General features: G+C 39.9%; 2 protein-coding genes across 2 annotated transcripts; one reads left to right on the forward strand and one right to left on the reverse strand.

Moving 5' to 3' along the window:
• Positions 1-616: 616 nt before the first annotated feature.
• On the reverse strand, positions 617-11,961 carry itgb3a (integrin beta 3a). The gene is made up of 15 exons (XM_044180866.1): positions 11,621-11,961; positions 10,416-10,501; positions 9,853-10,057; positions 9,290-9,542; positions 8,968-9,130; positions 8,674-8,835; positions 8,465-8,560; positions 8,266-8,355; positions 8,015-8,149; positions 7,504-7,933; positions 3,365-3,587; positions 3,136-3,236; positions 2,760-2,879; positions 2,392-2,558; positions 617-2,209 (listed from the first exon to the last, which is right to left on the reverse strand). The coding sequence occupies exons 1-15, from the start codon at positions 11,793-11,795 to the stop codon at positions 2,144-2,146; spliced, it is 2,472 nt and encodes an 823-aa protein (XP_044036801.1). The 5' UTR covers positions 11,796-11,961; the 3' UTR covers positions 617-2,143.
• Positions 11,962-17,325: 5,364 nt separating this feature from the next.
• On the forward strand, positions 17,326-18,857 carry rprml (reprimo-like). The gene has a single exon (XM_044180872.1). The coding sequence runs from the start codon at positions 17,795-17,797 to the stop codon at positions 18,128-18,130; it is 336 nt and encodes a 111-aa protein (XP_044036807.1). The 5' UTR covers positions 17,326-17,794; the 3' UTR covers positions 18,131-18,857.
• Positions 18,858-19,657: the final 800 nt, after the last annotated feature.

Consider the following 19,657-nt stretch of genomic DNA (forward strand, 5'->3'; position numbering starts at 1 on the left):
CTATATTGAGAACAGTGACCTGGTTATTGTGATGAGTTTCAAGTCAGGAGGTAGTCAACATCTGGACTGAGCTATTTACAAAGACCCCATCCTGGTACTGCAGATAGAGACACTCATTATTTAAAATAATGGTGTACTAGGATGTTCTGCAGAAGACAGCAGAGATGCTACATACCAATGATCAAACATGTTGGATTACAGAATGTAACAGTGAAACCTATGGTAACTGTTAGAGACATTAAACATGTATAGTAATTTCCTCAAGAACAGCGTATAAATTGTCCATTACAAATGATGAACATGTTTAGAAAAGTATGAGGAAGAATGATAAAACATAAATTAAAAATGTCTGAGTATCCACAAATATCAACATTTAACATTTATGTTGAACTCTGTGTAAATGAACACTGTGTAAATTGTATTTTGTGAAAGAAAAAACGTTTGTGCAGTGTTTTGTGAGTAAGTTCCAAATCTGCAATGACACTGAATTAGAATGCATTTTGAGAATATATCTCTCTCTACTTTGTGTAATTATTTACAGTTAGAGTGTTTGTGTAATAGCTTGCTGTTTGTCTGAATGAAGCTGGGATACTGAATGAAACATTCAGCTTCTCAATGAAATCACACAGGCCATCTCTGATTTTTATTATAATGTTCATCCAAAATGTAATCCCAATCAATGTCACACAGAGTGAATACAGAAATTTTCCTTTTCAGAAATTTTAGACAACTTATTGCTTTGTATCTGAAATATGAATCTCAACTAACTTGTCTTTTAGGCTTTTGTAAGTCTGATCTTAATAAAGGGTAAAAGCCGCTTTGACATTTGTTTAAAGAACCCAAATGTCAAGCATCACACAAAAGTTGTCAAGTAAGAAGAAGTCAGAAGTCAGGTAAAATGAATCTTTATGTATTCCCTCTGTGTAACAAACTATAGAGAGCAAAACCCAAGGCATCTTTAGAAATGTTGCAAAAAAAACCCAGACATCTATGCAATGGGCTGGCAGGTCATGTCCTGAGAGACGATCGGAGCAACCAAAATACACCTCACATTGTACTCTTTTCTCCCACATAGAGGTTACAAAAGAGCAAGTCTGTCCGTTTTAACAATTACAGGACATTATGGCCAATATCATTTGATGTGCAATAAAATCTGCTCACAAATAAAGAATATGGGATATATAGTTTAACACAGTGCAAGTCAGGAGAAAATTACAATAAATCAAACAATTTACAATTCAGCAATGGCAACACAGATCACAATTATTTCATACACTTTTACAAATAAAATGAAGAATAAAAAAACCCAACAAACACAACAGGTAATAATGCAGGGATAAAGAAACATGTCAAAGTATTTATAAAGTTACCATGCTGATATGCATTTTAAAAACAATATAGTCCACAACTATCACTGTAAACCAAGTCAGCCTAGGCTGTAGTTAAGGGGTTTTACTCTTTTTTACAGTTAACAGAGTGCTCCATTTTAGACATACTAGTAAACTTTGCTGTTCATTTGGAATTGCCCTTTTCAATTTAGTGAAAAGGGAACTTTAAAATAGGCTGCACCTGCACTCAAATAAAATTTTCAAAACACAAGGCTTAGGTGTAAATAATACATCAAACTCGGTAGACAACACAGAAGAGGACCACAGAAAACCCTTCATTAATGTATTCTCTATACCGACTTATTACTATTAGGTGATGGTGATTCCTATTTCTACTTTAAAATGTGAGCAAAACTAAAAAGTAATACTAAAGAATCTTAACAAATATTGCAGTGGTAGAAAAGCCTCCTAAAAATACCACAAAAGTGACAGACTTTAAGCAGCAATTCCCTTGACTGTAAACTGACAGTGTAGTTCTTTATGTTAATGAACTCTTATCTGATTGCATGTACAGTACTTAGAGTACTAGACATTACTTAATGTAAAAACAATAAGCACAATAGCAGGCAACCATCTGTGACTTGCATTAACAGTTTTAACTATTTTTACAATATACAGTTGATGACAGCAATAACTACTTTTCAGCTGCAGTAGCCAGTCACCTGACAGTGTAGAGGATCTTCTTTCCATCCATCTCTGCTACTACATTCCATCTCTGTCTCTGACCCCTGAGTTTTTCTCATTGCATTTAGTCGTTAGTTGCCTCGGTACGCTACATTGGTGAAGGTGGAGGTGGCTCCTTTATACAAAGGATTGTTAGCCTGGGAAATGAAAACAGAGGTAATGCTGTTCAATTCAGTTCCATACTGATATCCAACTTTTTGAAGTACAGTTTAGACTTTCCCCTTTATATTCTGTTACTATATTTGCAGTACTCCACTGATCCCTGAATGAGAAGCTGTTAGTGTATGCAGTTAGTGTTTTAATTATAATTATTTCTCACCGTATCCCATTTGGCTTTGGCTCTCTCCTCCTCAAACTTGGCGAACTCTCTGCGGTCATGGATAGTGACCAGCAGCTTCCAGATGAGCAGGCCAACAAGGCCCAGTAGCAGAATGGCTCCAGCCACTGCCAAGAGCACCACCAAGATGTCTGGACCCTGAGGACACTCTGAGAGACGAGAGACAGGAAGGGGGGCAGAGAGAGGAAAAAAATTGATTTCCAATGTTGGTTTCCATGATGTACACTGAGCACACTCCTGAAGTTCAGTACATCATCACTACATGCTTGGGTTTCTGTGGTGTGGTGAGTGTAGCTGTGGTTCACTGGCAGTTTAAATGTCTCATACATGCACACAAATTCTTACAGTACCTGGCTCTTTTACCACAAAGAGAATGGATTTGCCACTTTCATCTTCGTAATACTGGAAGTGCTCCACGCAGTCATTCTCGTCTTTGTATGAGCAATTCACTGCATTTCTATCATGGAAAACTGTGAGACAAAGATGATAAGAAGAATAAAAAAAGAGGGTAATAAAAAATATTTTAAGATATAATACGTTCTCTTTGAAACATAATACTTAACAGTGCATAATATTTTTGGATCACAATGCATGTATCAGTGCTCAAACTGCTTTCAAGAACCTTTTGCTGATATGATCAGCAGCAGGAAAACAACAGTAACCATTACCACAACAGGTTAAGATCACAGTATATTGTAATGAGGTTAAAGACGGGAGAGTTCTCACCCAGTTCATCCACTACTTTAATTTCATCTTTGCAGATTCTACTGCAGCTGTTGTCTTCAGTGTACTGTCCTCTCTTGAAGTGCTGACACTCAACACACTCCCTGCAAGCAGAGTCCCATACGGTTACCTTTACACAGTACACAGTGGTTAGTGGTTATGTGTTTTTTTCTGTTATTTTGTCCATTCCCTCCACTCTTTTGTCAATTAAAACACTAAGTTAGAAATTTACTTTTTTATAGTGCAGGAATCAGGACAGGTGGGGCATTTCTCACAGGTAGCTCCGTAGGCACCAGGCTGAGTACATTGACAAACCCCACACTCGCAGTGACCCCGGCCGCTGCACAGTAGGCCGATGCTGGACATGCAGGTGTCTGTGCGTGTGGTGCAGTTACAGTTTTCTCCTTTCCATCCAGCATCACACTGGCAGAACCCACAGTTACACTTCCCATGATCTGAAAGAATCAAAATGAATGAGGAGGTTTATGTTATCATGGTCCTTCAAAATATATATTCTTTAAATTCAGATAAAATATGTACAATCCAAATATTACATCTTAATTCATATGAATTCAAATCTGTTTTTCAGTCTCCATAATCACATGGGTCGAGCTGGGCAAACAAAACTATGAAACACAAATTATAATTGCAAAAGGAATCACTGAGTGTGTGTGTGTGTGTGTGTGTGTGTGAGAGAGAGAGTGTGTGTTTTATTGTTTTAGGTCTGTAGTGTCTGTGAGTTGTCCTTTGTTCCCTGATAACCTTAACACAATAACTTGGTAACTAACTGTTTTTAAATCTAATCTTACTCAGCAAGGGGCTTTTTGTATATCTCTTAATCATTCCTATTCTGACAAAGGCAATGATCTCGTTACTGACAGGGACACACGCATACAGACACACAAACACTTCAGACTCTATTGAAGTGTAGAAAGCACAAAAGCCAGGTCATCGTAGGAACAGTGTTATAGTGACGCAACCATTTACTGACAGAATCTGGAGGCAAGCTTTTCTCCCTGGATTACAGAGAGACACCCCGCATCAGCACATTAAGCTACCTTAGAAACAAAGGCAGAGCCCCAGAGACTACAGTGTTATTAGCAGGAAACCAAACAGGATTTGGCACTGGATGACTAAGAGCAAAGTGTGTGAGTCACAGCCCAGCTGGATCAGACTGGGGGAGTGACTGGGGGAGTGACATGAAACATCACAGAGGGTCCAATGGTCCCTAATTCCAGAGCTCAAAGCAAATCATCCGCTGTTGTAAACATGAGAAAACAATTCCCTAGTCTCCACCATGTCAACTGCAGCTTCTCTTTTAATTGTGTTTATAGCTGTGATAGGCTCAGACGTTGTCACTGGTGGTGTTGTCACTGGTTAATGGTTAACCAGGTCTCACATATAATGCTTAACAAAGCAGCCATTGAGTAATGGTTCTTACTCTGTCAGCAAAATAACAGGAGAGAGCTGTTGAAAAACAAGAAAAATCTGTAATATTGACTACATTGTCATTGTAACAGTGGATATGTTTTGCAGTGTAAGGCACTTAAACTTGACAAGAGGGAGTAGCTGTCTTGTTCTTATTAGTTGTAAGTTGATTCACACATAAAAGGGAGTTTTTAGCTTTAGATCATCCTACTCTCTGTGAGACTGCACAGTAATCCTGCCCATTAATCACATGCATGGGCTTTAGAGACGGTTAACATGGGGGGTATGATAAAAGGACAAAAACAGGGATAATGACAGAACAGTAAAACAGAATATTTCACTGTTGGAAGAAGAGAGGGAACAGAATCAGTGCAGTGGGAAGACATACTAGAGAGAAAAGATGTTGGGCAAATTGCCAGCAGAGGAATGCAAACTTTCCTGTTCTCTCGTCCCTTAAATTTATGGGCCCTGGGGCTGTGCTTGCTGACTCCTGCTCCTTGGCCCTGCACTGGTTCCACAACCTCTCAGCAAAGGAAGAAATACACAACCACAGGGTATATCACAGAGATGGAGTTTTTCGGAGGCCTGAGTCGTAGTAGCTCCAATTGAGCTGAGGCTGAGGGACGCTCATTCTTTAAAGACAACAACATCATGACTCTACTGAGACAGAGCAACTTAGCGGTTCCAAATTGAGCTCTGTCTTACATCACTTTTGGCTTTGTGTATGTAGGTGCGTGGGTGGGCGGGTTGGGTGAGTGTCTGCGTCCAAGCCCTCTTAATACCTGTTTCTCAGAAAAACAACCTTGCTTGAGAAAGACATATCATATTTTCATATCAGAATTTCAGCTTGCCAACACACGTATGACATTCCGATTTCTCTTTGGTGCACCCACAAGGGGCCCAGAGTATGTTTTGTTTAGTTAAAACTCAAACTTAAACTTGCCATTTAGACTTTCATGTCAAATTACAGCCATCTCCTGAATGTAACTTTCATTTCAGTTCACTGGAAACCAGAATATATCACTGTGGAAGTGTATGAAACTTTTAACTCATGATTTGGGGTGGCTGTGGCTCAGGAGGTAGAATGGGTCATCCAATGATCACGATGGTCAGGCCAGCGCCCTGCGTGGTAGCTCGTTGCCATGGGTGTGTGAGTGAATGCGTGACAAAAGACAGATTAAAAAAAGAATGATCAAACTCAATACAGCAGAGGCTGAAATGTCCTGACTAGCCCCAAAAATGCTGGTTCCTAATCTTCCCATAATGCAACTTGATAGAATCCCCTAACTCCTTGAGCATAGTTTGTAACACAGGATTTCTGTTAAACATTTTTAGTCTCAAAGTCCAGGAGGAGATACCCTGGTGAGATCCCTGGGATTATTTTCTTGGACTTGGCAAAGCTCCTCCATAGCCACAGAAAACATAAAGCTATGTTCACAGGCTGAGTAGGAACCCAGATTGGTGGAGTCCCCCTTTAAAAAAACAGACTCTTATTTCCATTTGAATCAGAGTTAGTATGCATAGCTTAAGTTTGCTCTGTTTAATGTACATAAAGATGAAAGAGCAGTTTCCTATTCTGCTATTGCTCAGCCCCCTCCTTATAATCACAGGCACAAACTGATGTTACATTAAATTATCCAATGACAAAGCCTATTAAAGTTTTATCACTGTGATTGAGTAACTGTGCACTGAGCTGTGCAGACTTGTAATAGGGAGTAATACTGCCTCATGCCGCACTACTGTGAGTTGTAAGAACACAAATCAAACTCAGTACACACCCCAAGTTTACAGGCCTGACAGAGGATTGGTCATTTGTAAGCATTACTGTTTAAGCTTAGCAGCTAAATTATGCAATCATTTACAAGCAAGCAAATAACTGCACATTGGTTTCTAAAAGGCTATCGATTCAAGTAATCATCAAGCCAAGTATCAGAGCACTATGTAAACTGATTGTACACTGAAAGGTGTGTTTACAGACTGAGAGTGACTGGAAAAAAACAGAGTATATTCCAGTTAAGTCAGATGAGGCCTCAGAGCAGGGAAAAGGAAGGGAAGGGCAACGTCATCTTTCCTGCTAACACTGACTTAAAAGGTTGCTTCACCCAAATTACAAAAGAAATCCACCAAATTACAAATAAACTTCAGTGATATCTAGCCAAGCACATAGTTTGGGTTTTATGTGCCCAGGTTTTGAGATTTCTGCCACCACCTGATTCAATTGAGGTATATGGTGTTCAGTTTGAGGTGCTCACAGTAATTCAAAATTACATTCAAACAAGACTAAGAGTCTACAACCATGCTGTGCTTTGAGCTAAATGCTAACACCAGCATGGTAACATGCTCACAAAACTATCTGCATGGCTAGATACCACAGATGTAAATGAGAATATATGTTTATTTGTAATTTGGGTGAATCAACCCTTTAAGTCCAGTGCTTTTACTCTAATTGTTTCATACTAAGAGCAAAATGTCATGGTTTCAAGATAATTTACTTGTATATTTGTTTTCTATACTTTTATCTGTCACATAGTGTTTATTCATTGAGTACAGGTGTAATGAGGAAGCTGGATGAGGCTATGAAAATTCTCACATGTGATTGAAGCTTGTACTTAATTCACTAAGTAATAGTTTCACTAGATCACTACTGTGATCTTCACTAGTGTGTAATTGTTTGACCATGAGGAAGATTTGTGTGCAGTCCATACATGTTGGTCTCATTTTTAATCATGTAACCACTAATAAAAGCTTTTTAACTTTTGCACCTTGACAAAGCAATGTCCTTTGACTTTTTGGGGAATTCATTCCCGTTTTTTTATGGACATTGATTGCCTTACAGTGCAACAGGAGCACCTGTTTTGTGTTTCATCACTGTCTGATCCATTATGCGCTTCTGCAGAGAGAACTAACAGAGAGATAATGACAGAAAGAAGTGCATCTACTCACCAGAGCACAGTGCCCCTTTAAAGCGCAAGCAGTTGAAGTCGTCACATTCGCAATATTTGCCCCACACCTGACCAAACTCATTTGCATGGCAGGAGCACTGTCCGCACAAACAGTTGCCTCTCCCACTGCAGATTGGGCTCCCTGGCTTCGGGATGCAGTTTACATCATCAGATGGACTGTAGTCCTCCACTGAGCACTCACATCGTGGGCCCAGACGACCCTGGTAACACTGACACATGCCGCACTCGTAGGTCCCATTGCCGTTGCTACAGAGGGGGCTGTTGGCTTCAGCCTTTGCCTCACAGTCGCAGCCGCAGGCAAAATCCACCGTGACCTCCAGGGAATCCTTAAGGCCTAGAGGTTTGATGGTAAAAGTGCGGCTCTTATATTTAGGGCAGCCACGTAACTGAGCCTCCACGCTGAATGACACCTGAAGAGGAAGAAATGTCTCTGTGACAATCTGTGTGTGTAGATACCAAATGTGCATGTCAGCATCTCAGCTGATACCTACTGTGTCCCCAGTCTTAAGGCCAGAGCAGGACTTGAGTCCAGGGATGACCTCTCCATTTAGGCAGGTGGCATTGAAGGAGAGATTCAACTCTTCTGGGACTTCCAGTAGCTCCAGCTCCACTCTAGAGCGGATTTTCTGCTCAACATAAAGTTGTTTATCAGAGGTTAAACAGTTAAATTGTATCACACTATTTTACAGATAACATCAATCAGCAAGTTCCACTTATTGTAGTAAGTTTAGGAAATCCTTACCGCATAAGCCTCCTCAATGAGCTGAATAACATTCCCAGAGTCATCAGACAGTGTTCCCACAGTTGTCCCTGGAATGAGCTGACTATACTCCTGGGGACACAGACATGGCAGAGACAGAGAGATGATGACCCAGTTTTTGTGTTTTTCATATCAACAACTTAAACAAATTCATGCTGTGGCACAAGTGCAGTTTGTTTACCTTGTAGAGGGACACTACATAGCTGGTCACAGCAAAAATTAAATTTATGTTGTTTTCAGACATTTTCTCTGTCATTAGTGCCAAGGAGGGATAGTCCTGGAAGACACAGGAAGCAACTTGTTTTCAATGGAAGCAGGTTCTGTCCAACAACTCCAAAAACCATTTAAAACCAATGTGAATTACTGATGTACTTAAATTTCAGCCTTTACCAGCACGGTAGATTTGTTGTAAATGTTGTCATTATCAAGGTGACATTGTCCATCATTGGGCTGGACAATTCCAGCTATACGTCCATCCAGAGCAATGTGAGTTTTGGCATCAGTGGTGAACACCAGAAGGTGTGAGGCACCTGGACGCCAGCCAATCTTCTCCTAATGATGATGTTGGACACAGAAATAAATATGACAAGTAAAGGTAAGACTAATATGTATGTATGCACACACTCAGTTTTGCAAATCAGTGAGCATGTGTATGTGTATCTGTATGTGATTACATTTTCATACCTTGCACACCACAGCCTGCATGACAGCATCAAATCCACCCTCTGGAGCATCTCTATTTCTAGACACCTGCTGTTTCTCCACCTCCTCAGTGAAGCGAGCTACCTTCTCCGTCAGTGACAGCACATGCTTGAACCCGAATTGAGCCTGGCATTTATCATTAATGCTGCATATATTGAATAGGTGAATGGGAGATAGGAAATCAATGAAGGAGAAAAATCAATTTTAAGTTGTTAAACACAACTGGACAGACTTTCCCAGAATATTAGAAAATCTCAACCTCAACTCCTTCTCCTTCTCAAATGTAACACCAACAATAACTTACCCATAGCAAGGGTTTTTCACTGCCTCTGCGGGATAGGTGTACATGTAAGGGGATGTGGTCTTGTCCACAAACGCTCCAAACCCCATGCGTAGGTTGCTTGTTGTGCGGCCCATTGTCACAGCGAGCTCATTGCCCAAGGTGCGAAGGCGAGCCAAGTCATCCTTCATTGAAAATGAAAGATCCATCAGATAGTAGAGGTCCACTGGGTAATCCTCCACCTGTTTCACTGACACGGTGAAACGCTTGGCATCACCTGGGAGGGAAAGAGCAGAGGGCCGCAGAGATGGAAGAGTTCATGGTAGATTGAATGATATCAATTGGTGTCCCTAAACCTTTTTTTTTGAAAAAGATTAAATATTAAATAATAATAAAATATAGAAATCACTCTGTTAAAAATGTGCAACCAGATCTGATGTATCAGGTGATTAGTGCATGTACAACTACAGTAATGGTCCTTGGTGTCTGGTGTCTTAAGGGTACCAATGTGTGTATCTGGTCTTGTAGGGTTGTTAGCATCTGGTCTTACATTTTTATAGGTGATGTCTGGGTGGGTGTAAAAGTACCTGGTCTTAGTGTTATATGGAGTTTCTGAGGCTTTATCTGAGTGACGTCGTCAGCAGTTCCAGAGGCCTTGTCGCTGAGCGGTGCATCCTCCTGAATAGTCAGGGTGCTGGAGGGAAACTCCAGAGCTGCCTTACTGCACCCTCCATTCAGCAGATTCTGCTTCAGGTCACAGCGGGACGCGCTGGATCCCCCCTTCCCAAACTCCTGAAACAACCACATCTGATCTGTTAAGCAAGTAAATACCATTACATAAAAGAAATTCAATTAAAGAAAAATGTTTTTAGGTTTGCATTTACACATTTATATTGCTGATTTATCCACCCAATAGCAGGCTCAGGTATCTCCCAAGTACTGGAGCCTATACCCATTTTCCTCCTATTTTTAATCTAATCAGTTCAGAGGCTACACTGTATATGCATGCTGAAGAACAATCATCAGAGGATGAAAACAAGAAGAATGCTGTTGGGAAATTAGGTTTCTGTTGTAACTTGCTGCACTGAGTGATGAATGGGAGGAGTATGAGCTACTAAACACTGTGTATGTGTGCATCTGGTGTTTTTACCTCCTGAGAGCACCATGCACAGGTAGGGTGAACAGCCAAGCACTGTTGACAAGTGGTGACTCCTCGTGTTGTGCAGATGTTGGAACCTATGATAATCACACCAAGAGAAATGTAATACAAAATACATTTTCATACACTTATTGTTGAGAAAAAGTGACATATGTAGATAACACTGCTGACCACATTTTTAAAAATGAATCAGCATTGCCATGCAACTCTGTTCAACTTCCGCAAACGCAGATACCACAGCTATCAGATATAATCTTTCACAAAAGTACTGTGCAAACATGCAAGTGCTTGATGAAGTCTCAGCAGTTTATCCATAACATTAATGATGCTAAACCTCATTATGTTTTCTGAGTCAACAAATCAATCTTAAACCTTTTTCTAATTGTTATCTTGCATGGTCTATGGGTGTGGCTCACTAGAGTTTAGCACAGTAAAGCACAGTCCCAATGGTAATTTACATCTGCAAAAAGTGTTAAATTTGAGTTAAAATTAGCAATCTGACAGGATTTATAGGAAAAGATAGGCTTACGTTGACTCTGGAATAATTGCCTGAAATCATATCAACTCCAAAATTAAAAAGGTATAGTCAAGGGCTCCTGAAGTAAACACACAACTGATGGATTTGATGACTGAGTTGAAAGCACCAAAAGGTATATGGTTTTTCAGTTGCAGTACTTGAGCTATTCTAAATAAGTCTGATGGTGTAGAAAAGTCTGTCATAGTGTTTTGTTTATTTGGTTAGTTAATTTTTAAGTTAATTGAAGAAAAGTAAAACCACAAAGCACACGTAGCCTATATACATTAGCCTACTTATTATTTGCTGATAATGAAACTATTCTTGATTTTGCTGAGGAGACACAGGGAGCCTATGGAGGACCCCTGGTCAGCTCGCTTTGGGAAACACATCCCGGCTATTTTCACTCCCTTATAAGGAAAGGTGGCGAAAGCTCCAACGGAGCAGCGCAATTACAACCAACAGTATCGCTCCATTCAAGTCAGCTAACAGTGAATTATTCTGTGCTCCGTTTGAGAACATTATATTGAATAACTATGATCATCAGCACATATACTGTGAATATTAACAGTGGGAATATGATGTGCCTTCAAATTTGCTCTAGAGGTCGGGTGGAAACACCCCCAGGTCGCATAAGCAGGTGAAACTTTTAAAAGTATAACCCAAAGAATAAAAACCTTACCGTAAACGTTTGATGCCAATGACAAAAAGAGAAAAAGTATCACTGGACGGTCTAAAAATGTTCCCATGGCTGGAGAATAACAGAGCCGACTTGAAATGAGTCCTCTGTGTTCCGTGTGGGCTTGTTCATTTCCAACATGAACGCCTTTCCTCATTCTTGACTTGACTAACCGCATGTTGGGTCATAGGCTCCAGCTTTGCTTCTAACATCAAGCCCCCAGTAAATGTATCTGAGAGCAGCTACGTTTATGGCATGTTGACACTCGTTTTTCAATGATTTGAGATAAGTTGAGGGGAAAATACTAGTGGAGTAACTGACAGTATAGGCATACATTCAGTCTTTCACTATTTTAACAGCCAATGTGATTTCATTTGTACCTCGTCTCAAGAAACACCTGGGCAGATTTTCAGGAGTCTCTCTGTAACTTCCGAAAGCTGAAAATCAGATGGGGAGTAGGTTAGGCGGAAAAAATCTTAACAAATTATTTAGAAAAATCACTCTGAATCTTAAAATATGCCAGCAGTGTGTTTCACTAACACTCCAAGTACAGTATGTGGTCCACTATTAGTCCACTATTTTGGCGTTGGTTTAGAAGAAATGAATGTATTTTAGTTTTAGTTTTAGGTTATTTAATGAAATGATATACCTAAGATAAATTAATCAAACTGAAACTTTTGAACGTCATGTCACAATAAAAAAATGCACTAAAAGTCACTAGACCATTTGCACCACTGCATTCGCAAATTCTCACCTTTTCCAGCTGTGAACAACTCCTCCTTTTCCATTGTGAGTTGCATTGTGATAAGCAGCATTTTGGACACCTGCATATACTGTACAGAGGTGTTTGGCCAGACACACTGCTGCTTTGCATGTAGTTCATATTACAGATAGAGTTTATTTGAAACTACTACTACAGTGCTCCTCTCACATACATTATTTCACCAAAAAATATAGCAACTTACATCCTGTTAAATATATCTAATTCTTTGCATGTTGCCATGCCCTCTACTGGATTGAAAAGAGTCCAGCATATAACAGTAATTACATAAGTTGCAGAAAATGTGCACATAATGTAAAGCAAAATTGGAAAAACTGGGCTTTGACCTCAAAATGAATGAATCACAAGACTTGAAGTAGCCTACAAGTGAAGTTGTTGTACAAGGACCCCTAGTGGGAAAAATAATATATAAAAGGATATATACAGTAACAGAGTTCATATACTGTAGGTGATTGTGATCAGCAGTCATTTCATGATTATTAAGGGTCTAAAAGGACTGACTTTGCCACAAGCTATTGCTGTGTAATATGCATTCCCTCTAGCCAAGCTCTCTGTCCTCCTCACTAAATTTGTGAATCTGATAAGTGCCTGCAGAAAATCTCCTCCCATTCTACTGAATGATGGCGCATGCGGAAATTTGCCAGCTTCTAAAACAAACAAACAAAAAAAAGCAATAAAAAGAAAATGAGGCAGAAAATGGGATAAAAGCTAAGACGGTCTTACAGAAATGAACTTTGGTAAGTGTGTGGTGGTAGTGGTGTGTGTGTGTGTGTGTGTGTGTGTGTGTGTGTGTGTGTGTGTGTGTGTGTGTATGTGGTTTGGCTTGTAGAAGCTGACAATGCTTCTTATCTCTGCACTTGTCCATTTATTGAATCTTTATCCCTGTGCCCTGCTCTTACTCTCCGGCTGGTTGCTAAGTTACTGCCACCCGTGTCCAAGAATTTCCGCTAGAAGAAATGACAGAAATAGAGAAATAAGTAGAAAAGCTATAATAGTCAACTGTTCTGCTGGCATTAAGCTCTCAGTGTGGGTGGATGGTGCAGGTAATACACCGTAGGCAATCAAACCTCCTCTCCAGTATTGACTGATTTGGATCTATTGGCTCCAAAGCCTTCTGTGGCAACCACCCCCACAGATAAATGGCATTTCTGGAAGAGCATAGCACCAGTTGTCCTGAGTAAAAAGCCAGAGACTGGGTCAGATGGCAGCCAATTAAGACTGAACGGGGGCTTACCCTTTCTTGCTTCACTGGGTTAACTGGCGGGTGGGAGGGTCAAGTGGGGGATATGAGTTTTTCTCAGGTGAAGGCTTGGCCGGCTTATGAAATGTGCCCCGGAGTCGCTGACGAGGGACAATGTGTATTTTTGTGTGCTTTGCCCTCTGATCTGCCTCCTAACCCTCTATCCCCTCTGGATCTGCAGCTTACATGATGATGACAACTTATGGAGAAAGTAATAATAATACAACTGATGAAGATATGAGGGATGAGAAATGGAAAGAGTGCATGAGGGCATTTCTTTCATTTTTTAAGTGCATCCAGATCTCAGAACTGTGGGAAGTCTAATGTAGCCTAGAAGTTGAAGGAACAAAGACGACAAACTGGCTGAATGTGGCAGAGAAGGGACAGAAAAGACAGACAGATCATGGTAGCCTGCTTTACTGAGATGTGTCTAAATGGAAATGAGGTTAATGGGTAGCGGCTCGTGGAGTGCATGAGATGTCTGCACTGGAGAGACAGAGACAGAGATTAGACTCATGAAATCTGTATCTCAAACAAACAGATTTTCACCAGCCATTCAAACAAACAGGATGCAGTACTAGGAACACACACACACACTCTCTCTCTCAGAGAGTCTAATACACCCCTGCAAATCAAAGCAATGAAGTCATTATCTCCTTAAAATAACTTTAATGACTGATGGTTGCTTAGTGTGGGGTTGATGGGCCACCACTCTGCTGTGCTGCGCCCCTGCAATCTGTATCAGTGTAATTAATGACTATATTTACCTCTGCATTATTAGGAGTCCAAAGGTGGCAAACCCCTTAAGATCAAAACATGGCCTGTAACATTTTCCCTGCATCTTGTGGTACTTGGTCTTTCGATAATATCCAAAACATACTTTTTTAATGCACACTTTACTCACCTTGGTGTTCCCTGGCACTCACTGTCCAGCACACAGGGACCCAATGGCTTCTTCGCAGTGCTGTGTGTGCTTTGATCTGGTAATAAAGGGGCATCTTAGGAGGAATCTGTTAATTTGTTGTGAGGAAAGTCTGTTCCCTCCATTGTGGAGGGGCTTGAAAGGGTGTGTCCATTTTGAGTCCAGAGTCAAGTCAGTCCCTGCGGCAGCACCACCAACAATAATGGGTAAGCAGCGGGGGGGGACCACCTCCTTGTTGCTAGGGATGTCTTCACTTAGTTTGTGTTGCTAGGCTGCCAATTCCCTCATGTTAAGTGGAAACGTTTCCCCCTTCTCCTCCGTCCAGGCACCTCAACGCTCCCTCCCTCTCCTTCTCCTCTAAACCAAAATAACTTCACCAACCATCTGTCACTGGGCTCACAGGTCTACTGTTGCTTAGGAACAAGTCAGACACTCATATTCATGTCTATAAGCATCCTCATATGAATATATCTTCATATACAGTTATGTGAACAATAACCACTGGCTAGAAAGTGGTACATCAATGAAATGTACAGCATTCACAGCAAATCCTCAGTCTGATGCTCCGAAGACTGTGAAGTTATAAATCAGTTATAAATCAGCAACAGGTTCTTCAGTTTATGAAGCTTTTAAATGGCAAAACTTTTTGAAAGTCATTTAATAGTGACGTGACACATTTTCAAAAGATTTTGATAATTAATACAAGTCATGTTCATTGAAGTTTCCATCTCCTTGACTTTGCAATCACTTTCTCCTCATTTGTAAATTCTTTGAAGTTTTGTACTTTAAAGCCTCAAAGAGAAATTGTTAGGTTTTAACTGCAGCAGAGGATTTACATATTGACAGAGATGAAGTGTAAGTATAAACTACTTTCCATAATCATCCTGCAATGAATAATAGAACAAAATCAAATTACGCAGCAGTGATTTACATGCTGCCAATTAATTTGCAGCAACCAAATCCAAAGGCTAATGAGATTATTTGATCTTATTGTACACAAAAGATACTCCTTGTTCTTCTGTTAATCAGCCATTAATAAATCATCTGAAAGCAAACCACCTCCAGGTTTATGAAAGGTATTTGTGGATGCTAATCATTGTTTGTACATGTTTGTCAGTTGGTGGCTGGAAGCTGCTTACCCAGACATCAGGAGAATCCCAAATTGAATTTCATGGCCCTTGTTTTTAGACAAACAGCAGATTAATTTGACAGGCTTACAAGTCTTAGGGCAGTGTTTCAAAATGTTTGAGGCAGTTTTTTATTAACCTGTTGAAGTTCATCGTACTGCAACTTTTCAATTTCACATCAAGTGAGGAATAGTGAGGAATAGGAACAAGTGAGGAATAGGAAAATACTATTTCTCTTCTGTATCTTTTACAGCAGCTGTAATCCTTTGGCAATGTAATTAGATAATGAATATTAAATTGGTGCCCAGTCAGCCAAGATAGTTTAATAGTTTCTAATTTGGTTTTTATACCTCATTTCAATGATTTTAAGGTTCCTTCCTCCCTACAGTAGTTATATTTTCATAAAAATCTGCACAGATATTTTCATAAATTTGAAATGTTTTAAATTTAACAGCCTAGCTGGAAATCATATTTGTCAGATTATTTTCCTGCAGAACTAACTGGCCTCTTTGGGTAACTTTCAAACCTACTGGCCAAGTATCCATCCATCAAGTAACAATCTGTGTTGATGTCTAGTAGCATTAACATATTTTTTTTGCCACAAATTCAGCAAGTCAATACAGTACTGACCAATAAAATCTGACATTATGCATGCAGAAGGAGGTGAGTGTTGAGGGAGAATAACATTAGCTTCATATAGATAGAAGAATACTCTATTGTAATAAGAATCAAGAGAATCAATACTGATTTGAAACTTTTCACTTAAATGCTATATTGCAATGAAACATGCTTTCCCAAGGCTCATATTTCTTTACAGATCAGGCTGCTGGGGTTTCACCTCCAACTTAGTAAGCTAGTGTCCCAGGCAGCTCAAGCAACACTTGAAAGACAAAGTGATATTTGAATAACACATTCCAATAAAATAGGAGAGCTGTCTGATGTTCAAGGGTTTCATTTTAGCCACTGCCTAGAAACGGAAACAATAGGCACAGTGAAAGCAGGAGAGCCAATATTTCTGATAAATATTTGTGATGGTTCAATCAAAGTTTATTAATTCATGTCTTCATTTCTAAGTTATAGCTTGCTGTGCCTATATTGGTTTCACTCTCAAGGCCCCTAGGTTACAGTGATAGTTTCCTTAGCAATTGGCATTAAACTCTATAAATACCTTTTACAGTTGCAGATGACAATCTGCTACTCTTTTTGATTCTAACTGAAATAAATGTTTTTAGGTTTTAAATGGTTTTCAACACTTTCATGAGAAGCTTTCAAAGTTAATGTATGTCTGAATCAATATTGGTGAGGCTTTCAGGCATTATTGATGTACATAAATGAGTGCTATGTTGGTTTCAGAAAAGCCTGCTTCAAAATGTCCATATTGAATTAAGAGACTAACAGGAAGTACCACTTGTTACTACCACTACACTACTCCATATAAATAAAAAATGAGAGTAAAATGTGCATCTAATGCTAAATGTTTAGTTAATATTAGAAACAGATCTCATTTTACTCCAGTGGCAGTTATTCACAAGAAAATAAGAAGGAAATTGTAAGTAGACTGAATGCCAAGACTTAGGCCTATTTCTTTCTTTCTCTTTTTTGCACATCAGAGGAGCAGCGCATTATCTGAGGCCATCTGACTACCTCCCCTTGTGAAGAGTGGTGGTGTGGTCCACGGGGAACTCATCATCACTTTAAAACGCACCAGAGACTTGGCACAAAAGAAGCATTCGCAGGCGAGCACAGGCGCAAAGGGACTGTCTCTTATTACACCGAAAGAAAACACGTTTTGCACTTTGTTGTCTAAGAAGACTCACTAAAAGTCAGAAAAACGTGGACTTTAAGTTGAAGAAACTTAAATCTGGCTGCACATGATGCGACGCTGTTTGACAGGAGCAGCAATCCGGTGATGTGGATGGTCCTTATGCACTGAGGCTGTGGCAAAATTTGATGTTTGCCTGTAGACCTGGACTTTAAAAAGCGTATTGTATTTTGTTTGTAACAGTCACATGACGCAAACTGTTGCTTGGAGTCCAGGTTTTGGGGTGAGACTGTGTGCCTGCCAAGTGGAGTCGCGCGTCTATTTGCTGATAACCCGCAAGGAAACATGAACGTCTCCTTCTTCGACGTGACCCAGGGCGCGCTATTTAACGGAAGTCAGACCCTCGCTGGGACTCTGGCGACATACTCCGGCAATGGCACCGACAACGTGGTGACCGGCGACGGCGGAGGGTCCCTGGTGCTGGTGCAAGACGAGCGCAAACTCTTCGTCATGCGTGTGGTGCAAATCGCGGTGCTGTGCGTGTTGTCGCTCACCGTCGTGTTCGGTATATTTTTCCTCGGTTGCAACCTGATGATCAAATCGGAGAGCATGATTAACTTCCTGGTGAAGGACCGGAGACCCTCCAAAGACGTGGAGACGGTCATGATCGGGCTCAGCTAGAACATGGAGAGCAGGTGCTCAACAGAACTGGAGCGGAGATCCGGTATGAGGATCTGATGCGCGTTTCCTACAGCAGGTCAAAATCTGCATCTGCATGCACTTCTCAAAGACGCTCTGTCTATGTCCTAGTGAGGAAAGATATGCAAAAACTTCACATTTCCTTCCGAAAAACGACTACAGGAAAGTAGTCCAGCGACCAATGTTTGTGCGTAAAGTTTATGCGTAAAACTCGGGCAATTGTTTACACGTGGGCCGATCTGTTGAATCTTTTGAGTGAATTTAATGTTGCCAAATTGAACAAAGTGACGAAAATGTTTACAAGCTGTTACCTCATTTTTTGTTTTGTTGTTGTTGTTTTTGTAAATTTGAAATTATTGTTAGTGAATGTTTTTAAAACTGTCAAAAAGCATGATTGTGAATTCTTATAGTTCCACATCTGCCAGTGTACTATGTGGACTTGGTGGGTATGTGCGTATTCTCTATAGAAAGTATTTTTCTTGGTCTCGTTTGCTAAAAATACACTCTAAATACTGAAATTTTGCACGTTTTTCAATGATCTCCGTCACAGCTTTATGGAGTGATTCTGGTCCTGTTTGGCATGCTCGCTAATTGATCTGTAAAGTGATTTTTGGACCCGTTTTGCACTTTTGAAATCACTGATGCTGCATGAATTATTTTGTACCAAAAAACTTGAAATTGCAGCATGCAATTAAAACATTGAAATGGCCATATTAAGATTTGTCATCTGTAAATTAACATGATACATATCATTTCAGTGTGCATTATCAATATTTTTTGATAGATTAGGTTTCAGAAAATATTTTTTAGAAATATTTTTTCTTCCAGTGTTGTGTCTTAGAAATGGATTATTACTATACAAATCTCTAAAGAAACATGTACTATTTTACTTTTTAATTGCAAACTCAAATCAAATCAGACTTGTGAAATGTTCTCTGATCCATCTCTCCCTTCACATCCGATGAGATGTGATCTACTTATGCACAAGATGAAAGCATTAAGTGAATATATTAACACTGTAGTAGGTGCACTTTATAGGATAATTTTTATAAATGTCAAAGAAATTACATTAAATTGAAATAATATTTTACATCACTATCTTAAAATGAAAAAAAAAATGAACAGTAAGATGGCACTTGGCACAGTCCCACTTAATAGTTAACTACTCAGTAAAAGCAGCTTGACATTTATTGCAGCTTTATATAGAGAGGCAATGAGAGGCCAGGTTGAGTTATCCATCTTGTAGACAACAGGCTGAGCTCATATTGGCTTCACCGCATTTAATCTGATCTCTCTGAAGAGTGACCAGCTGCAATCAAGAAACATTCAGGCTCACCCTGACCACTTAACTTTCCAGCAGCCCCCACTGCACCTTTAGAGTTTAAGTATGGCATCCAGAGTTCACGTTCTTCTTTTGTGCCATCAGAAAGTGTGTAAAAGAGAGCATAAATGTGAATAAGCTAGAAGTGAGAGAACCTATAATACCTCAATGCAGCTTTAGAAGGATTT

The sequence above is a fragment of the Siniperca chuatsi genome, linkage group LG21, assembly GCF_020085105.1.
Source record: "Siniperca chuatsi isolate FFG_IHB_CAS linkage group LG21, ASM2008510v1, whole genome shotgun sequence".
NCBI lineage: Eukaryota > Metazoa > Chordata > Actinopteri > Centrarchiformes > Sinipercidae > Siniperca > Siniperca chuatsi.

Coding starts and splice junctions, on each gene's coding strand:
- itgb3a (XM_044180866.1), bottom strand. CDS start 11,795: ATGCGGTTAGTCAAGTCAAGAATGAGGAAAGGCGTTCATGTTGGAAAT. Junction 9,131..9,289: donor GTGAAAAACCCTTGCTATGG/GTAAGTTATTGT, acceptor CAATATATGCAG/CATTAATGATAAATGCCAGG. Junction 2,880..3,135: donor TAAAGTAGTGGATGAACTGG/GTGAGAACTCTC, acceptor TTTGTCTCACAG/TTTTCCATGATAGAAATGCA.
- rprml (XM_044180872.1), top strand. CDS start 17,795: ATGAACGTCTCCTTCTTCGACGTGACCCAGGGCGCGCTATTTAACGGA.